The 23,548-nt window shown below is 37.5% G+C and overlaps 1 protein-coding gene across 2 annotated transcripts in view; it reads right to left on the bottom strand.

Moving 5' to 3' along the window:
• Positions 1–23,548, bottom strand: part of NARS2 (asparaginyl-tRNA synthetase 2, mitochondrial) — a 128,150-nt gene that overhangs the window by 99,406 nt on the left and 5,196 nt on the right. For both annotated transcript variants that reach the window (XM_082749566.1, XM_082749567.1), the window contains exons 4-5: positions 20,813–20,953; positions 14,576–14,656 (exon numbers count right to left, since the gene is read on the bottom strand). In XM_082749566.1, coding sequence (XP_082605692.1) covers positions 14,576–14,656; positions 20,813–20,953 — 222 coding nt within the window. The remainder of the gene's footprint in view (positions 1–14,575; positions 14,657–20,812; positions 20,954–23,548) is intronic.

Here is a 23,548-nt window from a genome sequence, read left to right as displayed (position 1 = left end):
TAATTGAAATATGCACTTTCCAAAGAGAAACAGAACATTTATAAAACTACAAAAAATATAAAGTGTCTAGGGATAAATATAAAAAGATATTCATGATTAAAAAAAATTTTTTTTTACAATTTATTTATTTGACAAAGAGAGAGAGCACAAGGAGGGAGAGCAGCAGGTAGAGGGAGAAGGAGAGGGAGAAATAGGCTCCAGGGAGCCTAATGCAGGGCTCAATCCCAGGACCCTGGGATCATGACCTGGGCTGAAGGGAGACACTTAATGATGAGCCACCCAGGCACCCCAAGATATTCATGATCTTTATAAAGAAAATGATTAAACTCTATTGGAAAGGCCCGAAAAACTCCTAAATATAGAGAGTGATATACCATGTCCAGGGATAGAAATTCAAAACCATAAAAATACCAGTTTTTCCAAATTGATCTACAGAATCACTGTTATTCTAATTAAAGGACAAATAGTTTTTTTTTTCAAGCTTGTCAAGATGATTGATTTGTTTATATGGAAAAGAAAAGAATCACAAATAGCCAGGAAAACTCCTAAAAAAGGGTAGGAAATGTTTTACTACACAGTAATTTCTCAGAGCTACAGCAATTGAGAGAGTGGGGTACTGGTATAGCGAGAAACCGCTGAATTAAAACATACAGAAACACACACACACACACACACACACACATATGGAAACCTGATTTATGACAAAGCTGGCAACAGTGATCACAGGAAGACTAATGAACTATTCAATAAATAGTACTGAAATAGTTATCCATTAAAAAAGAATTGGACTCTTACATTACATTCAGAACTCAATTCCAGGTAGATTAAAGACATATATGTGTAATGCACAAACTATAAAATTTTTAGGAGCTAAGAGATTTCTTAAAGACGATTCAAAAGCACAAACTATAGGGGCACCTGGGTGGCTCAGTGGGTTAAAGCCTCTGCCTTCGGCTCAGGTCATGATCCCAGGGTCCTGGGATCGAGCTCCGCATCATCGGGCTCTATGCTCAGTGGGGAGCCTGCTTCCTCCCCTCTCTCTCTGCTTGCCTCTCTGCCTACTTGTGATCTGTCTGTCAAAATAAAATAAATAAAAATCTTTAAAAGCACAAACCATAAAGGAAAGGACTGAAACTTGATGCATTAAAATTATGAACTGTTTATCAAAAGACAGTATAAAGAAAAAGGTAAGCAACAAACTGAGGAAAATATCTGCAACAGTACCCTCAAAAAAGGATAAATATCCAGAATGTAAAAACACTTATATGAAAAGACAACACAATAGAAAATACTATAGAAGAGGAAATGAGTGGCCAATAACCATAAGAAAAGATTCCCAATTTCAATATTAGAGAAAAGCAAACTGAAATCACATCAAGATCCCATTTTATGTCCATGAAATTCTTAAAATTTTAGAAATCTAAAAATAGCAAGTGTTGGCAAAGACGTGGAACAGCACACCCTACTGGTAGGAGTTTAAATTCATTATTCTCTACAGGCAAAAGTCTGGATTTATGTAGTTATGAAGTTAAAAACATGCATTTGCACTATTTCATATATGCTCATGAAGGCATACTGGAATCACCCAGAGAGCCTTAAAAAATATTAATGCTTGAATCCTATCTCTCAGCAATTTAGATGGAACTGGAACATAACACTGACTAAACAAACACCAAAAAAACCCAAACCCAAACCCAAAACCAAAACCCAACTCATCACAGAGGAGTGCAATTCCACTGTATTAAGCTGAAAACCATGCAGAAAGAAACAATATTTTGCCTACAGGCAAACACTTGTGGTAAAACTAAATTTTTTAAAGCACAGAAAATAAATAAGTGGCACAACAGTAAAAGGGAGGGTGATAGAATGGGGAAAGCACAAAGTGGGGAATCAAAAGTACTAATAGTGTTTTATTTCTTAAGTTTAGTAGTGAGTACAGGTGTGTGCTTTATACTATAGTATTTGTAGCTTGTAGTATTGGTATCTATGTGATAATTAATAAGATGAATTAAGCATTACTAATAGGTTACATATACAAAAAAGAGCAGTACTTGTCAACAGTAGGCATCACTACATGTTATTGCTGTCCTTCTCCCAAAAAAATAAAGGCTGTCTTTGAAGAGTGGCTGAAAAGAAAAGGCAAGGATGCTTTACTTTACAGTGGTACTCATCCTTAACAGCAGTCTGCTACCTCATAAAGAATTTTTAACCTCAAAACTTTACAATTTTGGTATCTTTTCTCAAAAGCCAACTTCAGGAGGCAAAGTGGTGTGTACAAACAGCATTTACTTTACAGCCAAACAGATCTCATTAAAACTACAACTCTGTCCCTTACTGTGTAGCTTTGGTAAGTTTGTTCTTTTTTTTAAGATTTTATTTATTTATTTGACAGAGAGAGAGATATCACAAGTAGGCAGAGAGAGAGGGGAAAGCAGACTTCCCACTGAGCAGAGAGCCCGATGCAGGGCTTGATCCCAGGACCCTGAGATCATGACCCGAGGCAAAGGCAGAGGCTTAACCTACTGAGCCACCCAGGTGAGCCGTGTTTGTTATTTGTTATTTTTTTTTAAATTATGTTAGTCACCATACAGTACATCATTAGTTTTTGAGGTAGTGTTCCATGATTCATTGCTTGTGTATAACACCCAGTGCTCCTCCTTAACACACATCACTGGGCTCACCCCTCTCCCCAACATCCCTCCCCTCTGAAACCCTCTGTTTCCCATAGTCCATAGTTTCTTATGGCTCATCGCCCCCTCCAAATCCCCTTCATCTTTCCCTTCCTTCTCCTAATGTTCACCATGCTATTCCTTATGTCCACATAGAAGTGAAGACATATGATAATTGTCTTTCTCTGCTTGACTTATTTCACTTAGCATGATCCCTTCCAGTTCCATCCACGTCAATGCAAATGGAGGGTATATATCCTTTCTGATAGCTCAGTAATATTCCATTGTATATATGGACCACATCTTCTTCATCCATTCGTCTGTTGAAGGACACCTCAGCTCCTTCCACAGTTTGGCTATTGTGCTATGAACACTGGAGTCCATGTGCCCCTTCTTTTCACTACATCTGTATCTTTGGGGTAAATACCCAGTAGTGCACCTGCTAGGTCATGGAGTAGCTCTATTTTTAACTTTTTGAGGAACATCCACACTGTTTACCAAATTGGCTATACCAACTTGCATTACCACCAAAGGTGTAAGAGGGTTCCCCTTTCTCACATCCTCTCCAACATTTGTTGTTTCCTGCCTAGTCAATTTTTGCCATTCTAACTGGTGTAAGGTGTTATCTCAATGTGGTTTTGATCTGAATTTCCCTGATGGCTAATGATGTTGAACATTTTTTCATGTGTCTGTTAGTCATTTGTATGTCTCTTTGGAGAAGTGTCTGTTCATGTCTTTTGCCCATTTTTCAGCTTGATTATTTGTTTTTTGGGTGCTGAGTTTGAAAAGTTCTTTACAGATTGTGGATACTGGCCCTTGATCTGTAGTGTCATTTGCAAGTATTTTCTCCCATTCTGTGGGGTTGCCTCTTTGTTTTGTTGACTGTTTCCTTCGCTGTGCAGAAGCTTTTTATCTTGAAGTCCCAAAAGTTCATTTTCGCTTTTGTTTTCCTTGCCTTTGGAGAAGTGTCTTGAAAGAAGATGCAGTGGCCAATGTTGAAGAGGTTACTGCCTATGTTTTCCTCTAGGATTCTGATGGATTCCTGCTTCACATTGAGGTCCTTCATCCATTTAGAGTTTATCTTTGTGTATGGTGTAAGAGAATGGTTGCGTTCACCCTTCTGTATATAGCTGTCTAATTTTCCCAGCACCATTTATTGAAGAGACTGTCTTTTTTCCATTGGATATTTTTTCCTGCTTTGTTGAAGATTAGCTGATCTTAGAGTTGGGGGTTTATACCTGGGCTCTCTATTATGTTCCACTGATTATCTATCACAACCAGGTGGGGTTTACTCCTGGGATGCAAGGGTGGTTCAATATTTGCAAATCAATTAATGTGACAGAACACGTTAATAAGAGAAGAGACAAGAACCATATGGTCCTCTCAGCTGATGCAGAAAAAGCATTTGGTAAAATATAGCATCCTTTCCTGATTGAAACTCTTCAGAGTGTAGGGACAGAAGGGACATTCCTCAGTTTCATAATAACCATCTATGAAAAGCCCACAATGAATATCATTCTCAATGGAGAAAAGCTGAGAGCCTTTCTCTTGCGATCTGTTAGTCATTTGTATGTCTCTTTGGAGAAGTGTCTGTTCATGTCTTTTGCCCATTTTTCAGCTTGATTATTTGTTTTTTGGGTGCTGAGTTTGAAAAGTTCTTTACAGATTGTGGATACTGGCCCTTGATCTGTAGTGTCATTTGCAAGTATTTTCTCCCATTCTGTGGGGTTGCCTCTTTGTTTTGTTGACTGTTTCCTTCGCTGTGCAGAAGCTTTTTATCTTGAAGTCCCAAAAGTTCACAACAAGGAGCCCATTCTCACCATTATTGTTCAGCATAGTACTAGAGGCCCTAGCAATAGTAATCAGACAACAAAAAGAAATGAAAGGTATTCAAATTGGCAAAGAGAAAGTCAAACTCTCTTTGCAGATGACATGATAATTTATATGAAAAACCCATAAGACTCCACCCTCAAATTACTAGAATTCATAAAGCAATTCAGTAATGTGGCAGGCTACAAAATCAATGCATAGAAATCAGTTGCTTTTCTATACACTAACAATGTAACTGTAGAAAGAGAAATTAGGGAATTTATTCCATTTACAACAGGACCAAAAACTCTAAGACAGCTTGGAATAAACCTAACCAAAGAGGTAAAGGATCTTTACTCTAGAAACTACAAAACACTCATGAAAGAAATTGAAGAAGACAGGAAAAGATGGAAAAACATTCCTTGTACATGGATCAGAAGAATAAACGTTGTTAAAACATCTGTGCTGCCCAGAACAATCTGTACTTTCGACACCACCCCTATCAAAATACTAATGGCATTTTTCAAAGTGCTGGAACAAACAATCCTAAAATTTGTATGGCACCAGAGAAGACCCCAAACTGCCAAGGAAATGTTGAAAAAGAAAAACAAAGCTGGGGGCATCATGTTGCCTGATTTCAAGCTATATTACAAAGCTGTAATCACCAAGACAGCATGGTACTGGCACAAAAACAGACACAGATATCAATGGAACAGAATAGGGAGCCCAGATATGTTTGTTTGGTTTTTAAACTGAGCCCGGTTTCCTCATGTAAAAATAAAAGATCATTTATTCAACAAATATTTATGGAGCACCTACCATGTGCCAGAGAATGTGTCAGGTATTATTCAACAATGTATAAGAAACACATGGCTCCTGCTCTTCCAAAGGCAAACTAATTCCTACTTAAAAGGGTTGCTGAAAAGATTATATAATATACCTTGACACAGTGCCTGAAGAATACTTGGTATTCAATAAATGTTTTTTCTTTTTCTTTTTCTGCTTGGATTACTTAAAGCTAATAAAATGGGATTACTCCTTTCAGAAATCCTGTCTAGAGGTCTAACATTACAAAAAACACCAATGAAAAAACATATACGGCAATAAAGTACTATACCAATATTATTTGACTTAACATACTATACAAACATTAGATGTTATTAGTCTGATCTATCATCAGATTAAAATGCTGGCACCTGAATCAAAGTAAAACTATTTGAAAATTATGAACCCAAGCATAACTGTCTTCAGATTTCATAGTGTTTTTATATTCTTAATGATTTGACTTAAAATCTATCCTTGTAATATCTAAAATAATATGACTAGCTTTTAAAGTCACATTATTTTGGTGGCATTTATTATTGTAAGATTTTGTTTTTCCCATTTAAAAATATCTTGCAAATTTATGTTGCTGAGAGGCCAAACAGAAATAACTTTGTAAGTCAAATAGCAGTAGCACAGTACTTTTCACAAGAAAGGAGGATTAACAAATATTTACAGGATGAAGCAAATAGCACAATTTTAGTAATTTTAGCAAATAGCACAGTTGTGTGGCTGATGGGATTAAATCATTTTAAGAATGCACTCCACTTGGTGGATGCTGTAGGATGGAATAAAATAGCTCAGTCTTCGAAATAAGACCTAGGAGCAACAGGCTGTATTGGTTCACAGTCTGAGGGATTTTTTTTTTTTTTTTCAAAGCACAGTGCTGATTCACAAAATTCTCACTTCACAGAGGAAGCAACAAAAACATGGTATCAAGTCAGTTATCTTCTCAATGCCCTTGAAAACAGATTTGCTTTTCTTAATCTAGTGTGGCATTTTCTTTCTTTCTCCTCTTTAATTAGTTTAATTAAAAAAATAATATAACTGGTTAAAATTGGAGAAGAAAAGTTAAAACATTTGGTAACACATTCCGAAAGATGATTCATTAGAAACAGCACCCACACATATTGCTGACAGAAATAAAAGTTGGTACAAACTCTCTAGAGAAAAAGACAATAGTGACTGCCTGTATGCAAGGAGAACCAGGCTAGCTGGGAGTAAGGGGTGAGAGGGAAACAACTTTTTACTTTACACCCTTTGTAACTTTTGAACAGTGTAACTTTTATAAATAATTTTTGTTTTAAGCAATACAAGGAGATGATTAAAAATTCAAAGCATAAAGAACAGTAGGCCCCGTGCACAAACACTAGTATGAGTCTCATCTATTTTCCTAGATATGCCCAGGGCCTTTTTTACATGCAAAAACTGAACCTCCTTAACAGAAATAAACATCCTCAACAGAAAAGGACGGATCTTTTAAGGATGAAAGTTCTGCAAAGCCAAAACGGCCCACAGAAAATATTAATCAACAAGTATCCAAGTGTCCCACCACTGTCAGGTAACAGTTCCCCGTAAGAAGCTTGCAATCTAGATAAGGAAATAAAACAGATGTAAAAAAAAAAAAAGAAAAGAAAAGAAAACTGTCCAAAGAGGCTATAGCAACTGAACACAAGGGTGACAGGACTTGGAAGAAGGAAAAGCTTAAAGTCAGTTAAAGAAGCTACTTTTTTAGGGGCGCCTGGGTGGCTTGTGGGTTAAGCCGCTGCCTTCGGCTCAGGTCATGATCTCGGGGTCATGGGTCCTGGAATTGAGTCCCGCATCGGGCTCTCTGCTCAGCAGGGAGCCTGCTTCCTCCTCTCTCTCTCTCTCTGCCTACTTGTAATCTCTGTCTACTTGTAATCTCTATCAAATAAAATAAATAAAATCTTTTTTTAAAAAAAAACTTTAAAAAAATCTTTAAAAAAAAAAGCTACTTTTTTAAAAAAAGATTTTATTTATTTGACAGAGAGAGACACAGTGAGATAGGAAACACAAGGAAGGGAGTGGGGGAAGTAGAGGCAGGCTTCCCACTGAACAGGGGCCATGTGGGGCTCGATCCCAGGACCCTGAGGGCAGACGCTTAACAAACTGAGCCACCTTGGAACCCCAAAAGAAGCTATTTTGATAAGAGGTTTGACCTGGGTTAGCCCTCATAACATCTAAAAAGTTTAAAAGAAACAGGTAAGAATATTAAAAAGTGCAAACATCAAGCAGAAATGATGTGTGCTGTAAATAACTCAGCCATAAAAACTTACAAGCACCCAAATTCCTGAGGTCCAGTAACTTCTTGTTACCATTTCTAGAATGCACAACAATTTGTAAAAGAGAAAGTTTTAGTGCTTAGATCATATGCACATTGTTTTATTTTTCTTTCTTTTTTTTTTTTTATTAAGATTTTTTTTTTTAAATTTATTTGTCAGAGAGAGAGCGAGCGAGAGTGAGCACAGGCAGATAGAGTGGAAGGCAGAGTCAGAGGGAGAAGCAGGCTCCCCGCGGAGCAAGGAGCCTAATGCGGGACTCGATCCCAGGAAGCTGGGATCATGACCTGAGCCGAAGGCAGCTGCTTAACCAACTGAGCCACCCAGGCGTCCCTGTTTTATTTTTCAATAGCAGTTTTGAGTTTTCATGTGTCATCTCACTTAATCCCTACAACCTGTAAGCACTGTTGTCAATAATATTTTACAAGTAAGGAAATTGAGAATTGTTGTGGTAATAAGTAGTCCAAGGTGACCAGCCTTTTTCTTTTTTTTTTTTTTTAAACTCTCACCTCTGGCATGACAGAGAGGGAGTTCTGCAGATTCACTCCTCAGTAAAATTGAGGAAAGTTACAAAATAAAAAATAAAAACACACCCTTGCCTCCTACCCTATCCATTCAAAGTCCCTGAAAATGGTCCTAAGGACATACAACAAATGAAGAAACATCTATTCAAGAAAATCTACTAAAACTTGGTAAGGACAAGTGGTGTTTGAATGACAACCCACTCCCTCTCCCTTCCCCATCAAAGCTCAGCATGACAGAAACTCCACCTCAGACTGCTAAAACAGCCAAAGACAGAGGGCCCATTTTTTTTTTTCCGAACATTCCATTAGCCACCATATAGTATATCATTAGTTTTTGATGTAGTGTGCAGTGATTCATTAATTGTGTGTAACACACAGTGCTCATCACAGCACATGCCCTCCTTAATACCCATCACAGGGCTATCCCATACTCCTACCCCTCTCCCCTATGAAACCCTCAGGTGTTTCCTGGAGTCCAGAGTCTCTCACAGTTCATCTCCCTCTCTGATTTCTTCCCATTCAATTTTCCCTCCCTTCTCCTATGGTCTTTCAGGCTATTCCTGATGTTCCACATGAGTGAAACCATATGATTATTGTCTTTCTCTGATTTACTTATTTCACTTAGCATAATCCCCTCCAGTTCCATCCATGCTGATGCGAATGGTGGGTATTCATCCTTTCTGATGGCTGAGTAATATTCCATGGAGCCCAGTGCCCCCAATAGGGGGCAGGGCAACTCCGCCCAGAGGGCTCTTTTGAACCCCAGCTCTGAGTCAGAGGACTACCTGAGCAGGAGGGGCAGCATGCCAGCATTTCTCACCTTGTCCATAGCTACCTGCTGAAGCATAGTTCTAGGTGAGTGCGGCCACCAGGCAGGGGCTCCCTTCTTTTGCCCAGTTGCTGCCGGTCAGAAGGAGGCTCTACCTTGGGCAAGGTACTAAGAATACTAGTCCCTGATTTCTTGTCCAGGCTCATGGGCTGGGCGAGGCAAGCCTAGGAAAAACCTAGGCTGCAGCCATCCACTCCACCAAGTTTGGTTTCTATTTCAGATTGTCACTTGAAGAGAAGTGTCCATTGTCCCTGCCTCCAACACTAGAGCCTTATTCAGAGATTTTGCCTGGGGATAGAAGCAGGCCACACTTCCTCAAATCTCTTTTTTAAAGGAACTGACTTCATTTACAATAGAGTGTGGACAAGTTCAAACATAAAGGGTGCTTTAAAAAAAATGTTGAAAGGCAAATGGGAGGCTTTGGACTTTGGTGATAAAAGACAAACTGTAGACCGGCTAATCTGCTGGAAAAAACTGAGAGACAGTAGGGAGGAGCCCTTTTGGGCTCATGGTAAATTTCAAACACTGACTTTGGGAAGTATACCTTGAAAGGAGCCTGAATTTGACTGGATCCATCTGTGAATATTGTTGAAACAATAGAGCCATCAGCCTGGAATTAGTGGAGTTTCAGAGCTGGGTGTGGTCTGGGAAAGAGACAGCCAAAGAGATTCCGGCCAGAATTAATGCCACCTCTAGGTGACTGTGGGTGTACTCAAGACCGTGCCAGCCAGGGTCATAATCGGAGGCTTCACATTGCTAGGGGGATGCAGGGGATAGACTGGTTTCTAAAATAGAAAAGGAACTCCTTTAACTCCACAACAAAAAGACAAGACAATTAAAACACTGACAGGAGACTTAAACATTTTTCCAAGGACATACAAATGACCAACAGGCACACAAAAAGGTGCTCAACATCCTTTGTCATTAAGGAAGTGCAAACCAAGCCGACTATGAGATACTGTATCCATTAGAATGGCTATAACCAGAGACTGAAAATAACTAGCAGTGACAAGGATGCAGTCAAAGTGGAACCCTCAGGGTGCTTGGGTGGCTCAGTCAGTTAAGGATCTGACTCTTGATTTCCGCTCAGGTCAGGATCTCAGGGTGGTGGCATTGAGCCCCACATCTGGCTCTGCCCAGTGCGGAGTCTGCAGAGATTCTCTTATTCTCTTCTTCTCCCAACACCCCCAGCTTGCAGGCATGTGCTCGCTCTCTCAAATTCTCTCAAATAAATAAATAAAATCTAAAAAAAAAAAAAAAAAAAGGCAGAACCCTCATACATTGATTGCTGGTGGGAATATAATACGGTGCAGCCACTGTGGAGAAAAATTTGTCAGTTTCTCAATAAGTTAAACATAGAATAACCATATGAGCTAGCAATTCCACTTATAGGTATATACTCAAAAGAACTGAAAACAAGTGTTCAAACAAAAGCTTGTACAGAAATGTTCACAGCAGCATTACCATAATATCAAAAAGTAGAAACAACTTAATGTTTAGCAATGAATGGTTCAACAAAATATGGTATACCCACACAACATAGTATTATTTAGTAATAAAAAGAAAGGAAATTCTGATACATGCTACAACAGAAGCCAGGCACTAACGGCCAATATGATTCCATTTATATGAAATATCCAGAACAAGAAATCCATAGAGCCAAAAAGTAGATTAGAAGTTACTAGGGGCAAGGAGTAATGGGAATGGATAATTTTTGCTATAGTGTAGAGATAAAAAAGTTTTAAGAAATAGAGAGTGGTAATGGTCGTACGACACTGTAAGTATAATTAATAGTACTGAATTGTACATTTAAAAATAGCTAAAGTGGGAAATTTTGTTACATATATAACCACAAACACACATGCAAACAAACCAATCTAATGCCAAACTTCAACATACAGAATGAGATGCAGCATGAGAATCTTAGTATGAGACTCTTCACAGTTTGAGATTCAGAAATAAAATTACACATCTTCTTGGGTTCCATTTAATAGGCTTACACTTTCAGTTCACTCTCAGCTTTAAAATGAATTTAAATGTATAAATTCTAAGGCTTGAATAATGTTCCTATTATATGAAGTATTACTGTTAGATTTTCTCAGCTTAATTTAATTTCATAATGTGAGACATTTATCTGTCACACTTTGGCATAAGAGAACTGTAATTTGAAAAGCTCATATGTATAAGTTGTAATGTTCAAAAGCAAAAAGCAAACTCATAACGAGATACAATCTCATATCCTCTAGGTATGGCTATAATAAAAAAAAAAAGAAGAGCAATAATAAGGGTTGGCAATGATGTGGGGAAACTGGAACCCTCATGCATTGCTGGTGGGAATATAAAATGATGCAACCACTTTGCAAAGTGGTTTGGCAGCTTTTCAAAATATTAAACACAGAGTTACCATATGACTCAGCAATTCCACCCAAGAGACATGAAATCATATGCTCATTGAAATGTTTTCACAAATGTTCATAGTAGTATTATTCATAATAGCCAGAAGGTAGAAACAATCTAAATATCCATCAACTGCCAAATGGATAAACAAAACATCTACACAAAAGTATACCAGCTGAATATAAAAGGAAATATAAAGGACTGATAAATGCTACAACATGAACCTCAAAAACATTGGGCTAAGAAAAAAAAAAAAAAGCCAAACACAAAAGACCATATGTTGTATGATTCCATTTATATGAAATGCTCCCCAAAAGGCAAATCTATAGAAAGTAGTTTAGTGGTATCTAGAACTGAGGGGAGGTGGGTGGGAGGGGTGGGGAATGGCAAGGGACTGCTAATGGGTACCAGGTTTCACTTTGGGGAGATGAAAAGGCTCTAAAATTAGACTGTAGTGATTGATGGCTGCAGATTCTTGTGAATATACTAAAAACCATGGAACTGTATTTTAAGTGGGTAAATATATCTCAATAAAGTTTTTTTTTTTTAAACCTATTCCATGTTTTGGTTCCTACAGCCGTCCAACTTTATTTCTTATCATTCACCAATATGAACCTTCTAATTTATCCATCCAGAGTCCATTGAAAACCCCACACTCATTTCAATTTCTTGACTCTGCTCACGTAGTTCTCCTACTGGGAATATCCTCCTTAGATTACACCCCAGCCACAAATTCATTTGGAAGACTTTCCTGCCCAAGTCAATCCTCACTGACCTAATTTTCCTCTAGATTCCATACCACTTGCAACTGTTAATACTGTAACTTCAAATATATATGTAAAGCAATTTCATCTTATGTTCCATCAACAGCTAATTTTTGCCATAATCTCTAATTCTTGCCTTTAATCTCTTTTATCTTCTAAGAGACAAGCTAGCATCTTGAACACAGATGATATAAATGTCTGCTAAACAACATATGCATGCCTTAATGCAATTTCATACATATGTGTTCAGTAGTACCCAAGCCTTAACAAATATCCCAAGTTTAAAGCAGGAAACAGAAATGAAGAAACGGGAAACTAAAATGATGGAAAATGCTATCCATCTGTGTATTAGAGAAGTGTATTAGAGAAGTTTATGTTCTTATTGTGCATTTCAAGATGGACTTTTACTGTTGCCCTCAAACCTGGGTGTACTAGACGTCCTAGTATTTTTTCTTTTTAAGTAGGCTCCACACTGGGGGCTCAATCTCTCAACCTTGAGATCATGACCCGAGCAGAAATGAAGAGTCAGACACTTAACCAACTGAGCCACTCATACCCCCCAAGAGAAGGAATAATTTCAATATGAAACTCCACTTCCTCCTAACAGCGGGGTACCAAGATTCAAACCCCAATACCTTTAAAGGCAGTCAGGACAAAATTTACACAATGAAAAATGGAAGTACTGTACAGAGTGTGTGTGGTGGGAGTAAGAATGTCCTACTTTCAAAGGATAGAGGGTTGGCAGGGGTAGAAGACAAGTCTTCTAAACCAAACTTCTGAAAACAACAAAGCAGGTCATAGCAAAAAGCCACAAATTGCTGAGATCTGACCTAGAGCCTGACTGCAGAAGCCTAGGACCAACAAATTCAAAAGCATTTCTTTCTGATACTGTGAATAGGCAAGTCTAATTCCAGCAATATGAAATTCCTCAACATGGCCCTGAGAGGGTACAAACATTGAACACTTCTCATTTGTTTAGCTTCAGAAATAAGTATTTTTCCTTTCCTCTATATTTATACTTACCTGGTAACTTGCCTTTTTTGTTTAAAGGCCAACTACACATACTGTAATCTTTCAGACTTGCTTATGGGATTTCCCTGGTAGCAAAGTAGTTTTTTCCAAATGTATCATTATTTGGTCTGTTAAAGATTTTTTCTACTTGCTTAATTTGCTTTATATTTTCTTATTTGTAAAACCCCTTTAAATTATACCCTTCTTTTCCTGTCATTTCCTTTTTAATAGTCAGTGGTTTAGATTAAGGGATTATGAAATGTATTTAAGGTGGGTAATTTCTCACTTCAACATTCAGAAGACTATTAAGGTGCAAAGAGAAAATAAATAACATAAATGCCTAGAAGAGAATGTTTTTCACAATTTATGTATTGTTATTTTATCATTGGCTGGCTTTTTTGAACTCACATTTACAGATGCTAACACTCCCAGTTTAAATGTTCAACAAAGCATTTTTATTCTGCTTTTTTGTAGAAGGCTATCAAGATTTTTTCAAACTATGTATGAATACAGGCAGCATTTGATTATCATTTTGAATAATGACTTCCAAACATTGGGACAACTTCTCCCAGTGAACACTTGCTCAATAATAAGAAGAGCAGGCATCATTATCAAGAGTCCAAACGTACTGCACCAGAACAGAGCAGTTATACACAGGTCTTGTAATTTGATGGAATCACCCAGATGTATAAATAAGAACCTTGACTTCTGAGAGATAAAGAAATCACTGAATAAATGGAAAGAAATACAAAAAGCACCATTTATCAACACACACTTCTCTCTGCCCATTATTATATTACTGGTCAATGATGTTAAACAGGTTGTAAAATTGGTAAATGAAAAGCTTTCAACTGCCTGTAAGTAAGAAAAACTGGTAACTTTTAAGTAATGTGCAGTAAGAGAAAGCTAACAATGCCTGGCATATACCAGGAACTCAAAAAAATTATTGCTGTACAAAGAATTAAAATCAGAGCCTTCATGAGGTATATGGAATATAAATAATTTCTTATAAAATAAATGTGTTCTTTATAGACATTGGAAAAGAAAATATGCACATGTATGTCTTCTTGTTTTATTTTTTAAAATATGACTTACATCCAAAACTATCAACTGTGGGTTGAATGTGCATGAAAGAGATCTGAAAAGCTTTATTAATCTCTTCAAGTTTCTCTAGTTCACCAATTCATAGTTACCTAAGGAAAGCAAATGGAGTACTAATTTAAAAATTCATTCCTTTCAGTCACAATGTCAGTAATATAGCCAGTAGGACAGGAAATCAGGGAAGCCTGAATTTTCTATATCTGTTCTTTAAGGATTACTATTGACAAATCTCCAAGATCTAGTTATGGTTTATCCACATAACTGTTACTTAAAAAAAAAAAAAAAGCAAACCCTCCAAAGAAAAATATCAAAGAGCAACCTATCCTTCAAGACAGGAAGCAAAACTTACTTCAACTTGGAACAGTTCTCCAGCCCCCTCACAGTCATTGGATGTGATTATTGGAGTATGAATATGCACAAAGCCACTGTCCTGGAAGAAAAGAAAAACCACTTTTTCAGCATATTTATATATAAAACAATTCTAAGAACATATAACTGATTATACTATTAAAAAAGCACTGAGAGAATGCCATATCAATTCTCTAGCCCGCCAAGCATAACTAATAAGATATCAAATTGAGTGTTCTACTGTGCAGAGAAGCACACTGAATTTTAAATCAAGAACTGACTGAGACATTCTCTAGTCCAACATGATTTCAAAGATAAGGAAATTGAGACCCAGAGAGACTTAAAGAAAAATTCACACAAATAGTTGATGGCAGAGAGAGCCAGGACTGGAACCCAAGCCCTTAGGATCTCTCTGACATATTTTTTCTTCCCACTTCCCTAACACACTGGTAGTGATTCAACACATACACACTCTCTCCAGGCTAATGCACAATGATGTCAACCCACACTGTTAAGGGACTACAAAGTGATCAATATGAAGCTGGGTTGTCATTTTGGAATGAGACCCCCAATTGTCATAAACCACCAAAAAGGAGAAGAAAGTTGACAAACAGGGACTGAAGAAATAAATAGCAACAAAGGCAGAAATGATTTTTAGGAAGTTTGTCATTAAATTGATGGCACAGTACACTACACATGGCAAAGGGAGTGCACTTCCTTTGCCCCAAGGAAGATTCTGAACAGCAAATCCATCCATTACTGAGGCGCCCAACTGCAATTCTTCCGCTCCAAAGTCTGAGCTATTTCCATTAGTGAACCACAAAAGCTGTTTGCTAATAGGACTGAAATAACCCAACAAATTCAAGGTTATGCTTCTTTCATTTTGACTATGGATGTAGGCAAAAGGTTACACTCGGTGTAAATGTTGCAGGTGAGCACAGAGAGAATTCAAGTGAACTTACGGTGCAGAGGCAGAATAGTAGTGTTTCACACAAAAATTTTGGTCTTGAAATCAATGCAATGAATTCATACATGCACATTTAATCTCTGCCACATTGTGCCTATCACTGAGGGAATGTAAAATGTCTCAGTGCATTACACCAGCCACCTCCCAAATTGGCCTCTCCCTTCCTAAAAAGGTGGAATTCAAGTATTCTGGCTCTGATACAAAGTATCCAGTTAACAACTTGTCTTATGATGTAGACTGATTAAATATTCAAACTATAAATTAGGAGTCTCAGAAAATATTCAAATATGTACTTAACCTGGGAGCTATGAACCTAGAGGTGCCACACAAAGCACATTACAGAGAACGAATGAAATATAATCAATAACATTACTGCATAAAATTTTTATCTCCTAGGAGCCAGAATTATGGACATGAATCATTTATTCCACATGAATACAGGCAACTATGAGCAGGAGTGTAGTAAACAAAGAAAGGAAGTGAAAAATCCAAAGGAAACGAGGGTGGTGAGAGGGAGGGGGAGAGGGAGGAGAAAATTTAACGGCTAAATGTAATTGCCAAAGTTAGAACTGGTCAATTGCCACAAGAAACATAACTGCAAATCTTATGAAAATAACTATATGGGCTTAAAAAAAAAGATCACTCAACAGCAGGAATTATTCTTAATACTCAATTAATGCTAAACCTTTCAAAAGGTGTCATCAGCTTTTTAAGCCTTAATGCTGCTAAAAGGCTTATATCAAAATCTAAAACATTCCCCCCAAAAGCTATAAAGAACAGAGTCCAAAAGTAGAATAAAAAAGCACAGAGAACAAAATCCAAAAAGAGCAAGTGTATAGGGAAGTAGAAAAATAAAAAGGAAAATAAACAGCCAGGAGTTGGGGAGTACTGTCTGCCTTCACTAGGGTAGTGGTGTCAGGGATCCATCCCACCCGACAGCAAAGAGGTCCCTGCTTTGAGACAGGAAGGCCAGAGAAGGAGCCAAAAATAAAAGTACATGCTTATTCAATTTTTCTCTTCTTCTTTTTTTCCCTTAAGATTTATTGATCTGAAACAGAGAGAGAGAAAGCATGAGCGGGGGGAGGGGCAGAGGGAGAAGCAGACTCTCTGCTGAACCAGGACCCCCCCTCCCCCACCTCTTCCCCCCAGGCCCTGAGTGGGGCTCAATCCTAGGGCCCTGTGAGCAGAAGGCAGAAGCTTAACTGACTGAGCCATCCAGGCACCCCTATTCACCCAATTTTTCCGATTCTACTCACCACCTCTAAATATCTAAATGTTTTTCATACACAGTTTAGAACCAGATATTTTATAAGACACTGAGTATCTGAAAGTTATAAAACTCACATACTAAGGCCCATGCATATCACTCAAAACCTCATGGATTGTACTTTTCTTTTGCACTTACACAAAGTAAGCATCAATATTAATCAGAATCAACAAGAAAGAAACATGACAACAATTGCTAGCCACTGGCAAAAAAAGTGATAGAAAGACCAAAAAAAAAAAAAAAAAAAGAAATCCATAAAAAGCAGTCACAAGAACTCGAAGACACAATAGTCTGGGGTCATTCAATAGAGAGGAAAAGAATACACACTGATGGGCTTCTAGGGCCTTGCCATACAGAAGAGGGAAAAATATGATACTCAAATAAAGAATCTGGACTCATCAAGAAAGGGCAAACTCTTCTACTGGCTCAATTAGAAAGCCAGGGAAATATGTAATATATTTTAGGAAATATGTAATATATAACCTCCACTGGAAATTGGAAAAAAAAAAATGTGCCTAACTATTCTGTTATGGGAGAAACTTAGCTTTTCTAAATAATTCATTCTTGAGAATTCTATATATCCAAGTACATAGCAAATGTGTCAATTTTATGAACAAACCAACTTATACACAAAATATTTTTGATTCTCAAACCAAAAAAATGACCTTCTAATCTAGAGATATTAGGAAAAAACACCTAGAACAGTACCTTTTTTAAAAATTTTATTTTATTTTTTTCAGTGTTTCAAAATTCGTTGTTTATGCACCACACCCAGTGCTCCAAACAATATGTGCTCTCCTTAATACCCACCACCAGGTTCACCCTCTCCCCTCCAAAACCCTCAGTTTTAAGTTAGGATACTTTAAGGCATGAAACTCATAGATTTTAAGTCTTTTTTTATTTTATTTTATTTTATTTTATTTTATTTATTTATCTGACAGAGAGAGAGATCACAAGTAGGCAGAGAAGCAGGCAGAGAGAGAGGGGGAATCAGGCTCCCTGCTGATCAGAGAGCCTGATGCAGGGCTCGATCCCAGGACCCTGAGATCATGACCTGAGCTGAAGGCAGAGGCTTAACCCACTGAGCCACCCAGGTGCCCCTAGATTTTAAGTCTTAACATCTTTTAGTGATTCTGAAGTAGTAAGTCACAGAAATAATACCAAATACTAAATAACATAAAACTATTTAATATGCCCTTTAGTACTCTGTGATTTCAATTCAACCCTAAGTGTTAAACAAATAAGTGGTAACAATATAGAATTATCAGGATTATATTTTCCAGGACTTCACAATTAAAAAGCGAATTTATAGTACTCAAAAATTACCTGCATTTGTACCTAGAACCAACAGTGCTAAAGCTCATTATTTGCAACCACTTAAAATATCATTTTGCTTGCTTATAATATTATTTTTTAAATTTCAGATTTTCTGTTTGTTATTTTTAAATTGTTTACTTATTTGTCAAATCTTCCAGTAATAAATGTATAAAGTAGGTAAAGCTCACTTGTTAACGGACTGCCAACATCACCACCTAGTGGCCAGAAATCTATAAAACTTTCAGTATATAAGAAGGTCTACTTTATCCACTGTTTAAAGCCTATGAGGCAAAAAACATTTTTAGATCTGAACAAATTTTCTGTTTGTGTGCTTCAAGCGCTACTGAAAAGCCATATGGAAGTTGCATAAGAAAGTTTATGAGAGCATATGGAAATGTACCCTTTCGAACTATAATAGGATGACATAGTATAATGTGATTATTTTTCTTTGTTTTATTCAAAACTGTATGCTTCAAAGCCATGATGCTCTTTAGCTGTTTCACCAGAAACTAACTCTGAAGGAGCTTTTCAAAGAGCAAGAATTCTCTTGGTAAACTTCAATAGGGCTGGGCCTACATGAATTTGGATGCACCCAAGAGAAGGGTATGATGCTAGACAATCAGCTGGATCTGGAGAAATGGCATAGGAAGGGGTCCAGAACCACTTGGAATAACACTGAACTTCATCTGCTGGGTCACTCCTGATCTTTGGGGCCCTCCCATCCACATGGGGGAAGGTCCCTTCACCTCATCAACACAACAACTATGTTCCCCTGTGGCCTTCCCAGGTAGGGGGATGTGGCTGACAAGCAAAGCTAAATAAGAAAAAAATGCCTTTAGGTGCCTACCAATCTATTTGATTAACACCAATAACTCTTCAAAAGTAGTGCTTACCACATATAAAATATGTTTATGACCAAGATGGAAAAACAGGGACCAGATTTACCCTCCCCCTTGAAAAAACTAAAAACAAACAAACAAACAAACAAACAAAAATAAACTAAAAACCCCACCCAAAAAAAAAAAAAAAAAAAAAACCACAAGAAAAGATGGTTTTCAAGACCATGGATATCAGACAACAAAAGACAGCGATCGCTGAGGTGGGAAACAAACTTAGTGAACCCTATCAATAGCCTTGCTTAGTACTTTGAGATTGTCCAGGCCATAGCAGGAAGAGGAGGAAAATAAATTGGAGCCCAGCACATGCATGTGGGAAAACTATCATAGGCCAAGGACAGAACCATCCAGAAAGATGGGGCTGGAAACAGTACCTGTTCCCACAAGCCAGACTGGAAACATTCAAAATTCACAAGACGCTAGGTAAAGTACTCAGGAAGGCTTTGCCTCAGTAGTGGAAGTTAACTAGCCCTAGACTACTTAACCGGCCCCATTCACCAAATCATAAGAGCAAGACTTAAAAGGTTCAAAGAATTTTCAAGTAGCTTAACTGCACACCAAAACAAAGCTTAATAATATCCAAGATGGTAAAATTTTCTGTCTGGCATCTAACCAAAGACTGGCATATATGCAAAGAAGCAAGAAATCATAACCTGTAATGAGGAGACAAAAAGCAGTAAATCAAAAATAAATAAAAATAAAAGCAGTAGATCAAAAAGGACTTAACAACTGACATACATGTTAGAATCAGAAAGACATAAAACAGTTATATATTTTTTTAAAGAATTTATTTATTTATTTGACAGAGATCACAAGTAGGCAGAGAGGCAGGCAGAGAGAGAGAGAGGAGGAAGCAGGCTCCCCGCCGAGCAGAGAGCCCGATGCGGGGCTCAATCCCAGGACCCTGGGATCATGACCTGAGCTGAAGGCAGAGGCTTAACCCTCTGAGCCACCCAGGTGCCCCGACATAAAACAGTTATTAAGCAGCTATTAAAACTGTAAAAGTGTTAATTAAAACTGTATTGTGTATGTTCAAAAAGTTAAGTAGAGATATGGAAGATATTTTTTTTTAAAGGTCCAAATAGTGCTTGTTTTGGCAGCATATATGCTAAAACCAGAATAATATAGAGAAGATGAGCATGGCCCCTGTGCAAGGATGACACACAGATTCATGAAGCAGTCCATATTCTTCCACACAAAAGGGGGGAAAAAAGGCCCCAATCAATCATCTAGTTATGAAACCTACAATGTTCGATGAAAAACGCACTGGATAAGAATAACAACAAATCAGTCATCATAGAAGAAAACATCAGTAAGCTTGACGACCTAGCAATAGAAACTACCCCCTAAAAAAAACACACAGGGAAAGGGAATTTTAAAAAAGAAAACATAAGTGAGCTATGGAGGTATCATTAAGTGGCCTTGATATATGGGCAACTGAGGTCTCCAAAGGGAGAAGGTAACATAAATTTTGAAGATGCAATGGCTGAAAAACCTGAAGAAAACTAAAACACATAGATCCAAGAAACTCTACAAGGTCTAAATGCAAGGAACAAAGAAAACTGTGCTAAGGTACCTCATAATCTAATTGCTCAAAACCAGCAATAAGGGGACAAGCTTAAATCAGTCAAAGAGAAAAGTACCACACAAGTAAAGGGTGCTTGGAGTAAGTAACTGTAACTATCAGAACTTTCAGGATAATACTTCAAGGTTACAATAATTCAACCTTTACACAAGAAATAACAGCCGGGGGTTAAAAAAGAACAGTTAAAAGCACCCAAAGCACCTTACCTTAAAGAAAGAATGAATAGCAGCCGTGGCTTCACTGCGAACCCTCAGTATAGAAGCCAGAGCATTAGTTCTACATCGAAGGTGAGGGTATTGTCTCAGATACTCCAGAGGATGCCTCTCTTTATATTTCAAAGGGAAAGCCTGCCAAAAATTGGAAAAAAACAAATGAAAAGCTAAAAAAAGATAATGTTCTATAATAACAGTTTCCAGGACACTGGTTAAACACTAATGCGTCAGAACAAAATTTAAAAATTTTCCTTCTCTGTTTCTTAAGATAAGTGTTAATTCCAAATTAGTAGATTGGTAGGTAGAATCAGAGATGTGGGTGTGACTCTAGCTTTACCACTTACTAGGTGTGGAACCTTGGACAAAGTTAATATTACTGAGGCTAATCTGTTATTTTTCAAATTTTCATCCATTAGCTTATATCAGTCACTACTTACAAACAGAAAGATTAGGATATAATTATGCAAAATAGCCCACTGTTTGGCACATAAGAGTTCAGAATATTGTAGATATTAAAGATTATGTTTTCTACAGCTGTGTACACACAGCTGGTGTTCAATTTTAAAAATCACCCAAATGTCTTGAAAGCCCATAATCACTTATAATCAATTGGCACTGTTTTTCACTGTTTATCAACATGTCTAAGAACATGAAGGAGGGTCAACAGCTTTCTGTCATCTGGCAGAGTAGTGTATATTTACAAAAATTTCAAATTATGACTCTATGTAGAAATATTATACCCTGCCCACCCTCATGTTTCAAGCTTAAGACAGAAACAAATCGTCAGACCAAAACCAAAGTTCCAGAAAAAAGGTAACAGAAAAGCTAAGTAAAAAAGCAAAATGGTAGCTTATTCCATTTAGTCTTATCTATTTCTTTTAGTGCACATGCTAATTTATTTCATAATAGAAATAAGTACCACATCTACTTAAGTCAAAAAAGGACCACATTAACAGGAGTCTGGGTCTGCCTGGGAATCAGAATGCCCTAATATCTAAATACTTAAAAATGAACTTGAAATCAAGGGGAAGAGAAGGTGAATGACAAAGAGAGAAGCCAAGAGAGAAAACTTTAAGAAGCATTAAACACATGGCAAATTTTAATAATCATTGTATCTCTCTAAAAAAGCAAACCCAAAAATGGTTACCATCTCCAATTCCTGAGTTCCAAAATATTTTCACAGTCCACTATTCAGAAATCTTGGGACCCAATTCCAGATTTTACATGTCAATTAGTATGTATTAGTATTTCTTAAAAAATTATTCAGAATGACATTTTTTAAAAAGTTGACCATTTTTCTCTTATTTCCTTGTATTTGTTTTCCTCCAATTATCCAAAAGAAATAAAAATGAATTAAAATGATGCAATTTGGGACGCCTGGGTGGCTCAGTTGGTTAAGCAGCTGCCTTCGGCTCAGGTCATGATCCCAGCATCCTGGGATCGAGTCCCACATCAGGCTCCTTGCTCCGCAGGGAGCCTGCTTCTCCCTCTGACTCTGCCTTCCACTCTGTCTGCCTATGCTTGCTCTCGCTCGCTGTCTCTCTGACAAATAAATAAATAAAATCTTTAAAAAAAAAAAATGATGCAATTTCCCTATACTTCCTCATTTTTTGTTCATTAAATACTTGAAGATAAGTATAGCACAACTACAGGGGAGTCAAATGGCTAGTACATCAATTTTAGCTGTGGCACTAGCCAGCAATATCACCTTGGGCAAGTCAGATCACCTGACTGGGCTTCATTTTCTCCAATTCAGAAACTGGATTAATAACCTATGATTTTATACCCTTTATAAGGTTATAAGGTTATACCTTATAACCTCTTTATCAGAGTGATAAAGGTTTATCAGGTGATAAATAAAAGGCAGTAACAAAGACTCTTGCAAAAATAGGCATAAACATGTCTTTTTTTTTTTTTTTTTGAGAGAGAGCGTGCACAAGAGCAGGAGAAACAGAGGGAGGAGAGAGAAAACCAAGCAGACTCCCAGCTGATTATGGACCTGATGGGGTTCTTGATCTCAAGACCCTGAGATCATGACATGAGTTGGAACCAAGAGTCGGAATCTTAAACAACTACACTACCCAGGTGCCCCAAACATATCTTAATGTACTTAATGTAGGATTTCTTATCTTTGCTCAGCCCGAGCATTATGGCACTCCAGCAGTGTCCCACGGAATTTTCTGTGATAAATGGAAATGTTCTGTATCCATGCTATCCAGTATGGTAGCCAGCAGCTGCCTGTGACAACCAAACACTTGAAATGTGGCTAATGCCACTATGGAACTGATTTTTTTAAAATTTAATTTTGATTGATTTAATATTAAATTAGTTAACATTAAACAGCCACAGGTGGCTAGTGGCTAAGGTACTGGTCCAACACAGTTCTAGATCCTGTAAAAGTCATTTCTAGGCAGGGCTTTCCTAAGAATATGGTCTGCTCGATGTCTCTGTCACTGAAGCTAACTGGGCATCCTCGTAGAAGTGGCAAGTTTCAACTGTGACAGGCATCCAAAGAGATGGAGAGATTAATATTTCACCTTCTCTCATAAAACTCAGCCATCTACATACTTTTTGCTATACTCTCTACATTCCCCAGCTCTAGCCTGTTTCGATTATTTGCGAAGTCCAACTGAAACACGCTCTAAGTGCCATCTTCCCAATAATCACACTTAAATCAGACAGCTAATGTTTTACATTAAGCCTAAATAGTCCCCATTAAAGTACTAGAAA

The sequence above is a fragment of the Mustela nivalis genome (assembly GCF_964662115.1).
Source record: "Mustela nivalis genome assembly, chromosome: 9".
Taxonomy (NCBI): Eukaryota; Metazoa; Chordata; class Mammalia; order Carnivora; family Mustelidae; genus Mustela; species Mustela nivalis.
The sequence above is the reverse complement of the archived record's forward strand: the minus strand, read 5'-3'. Positions and strand labels throughout refer to the sequence as shown.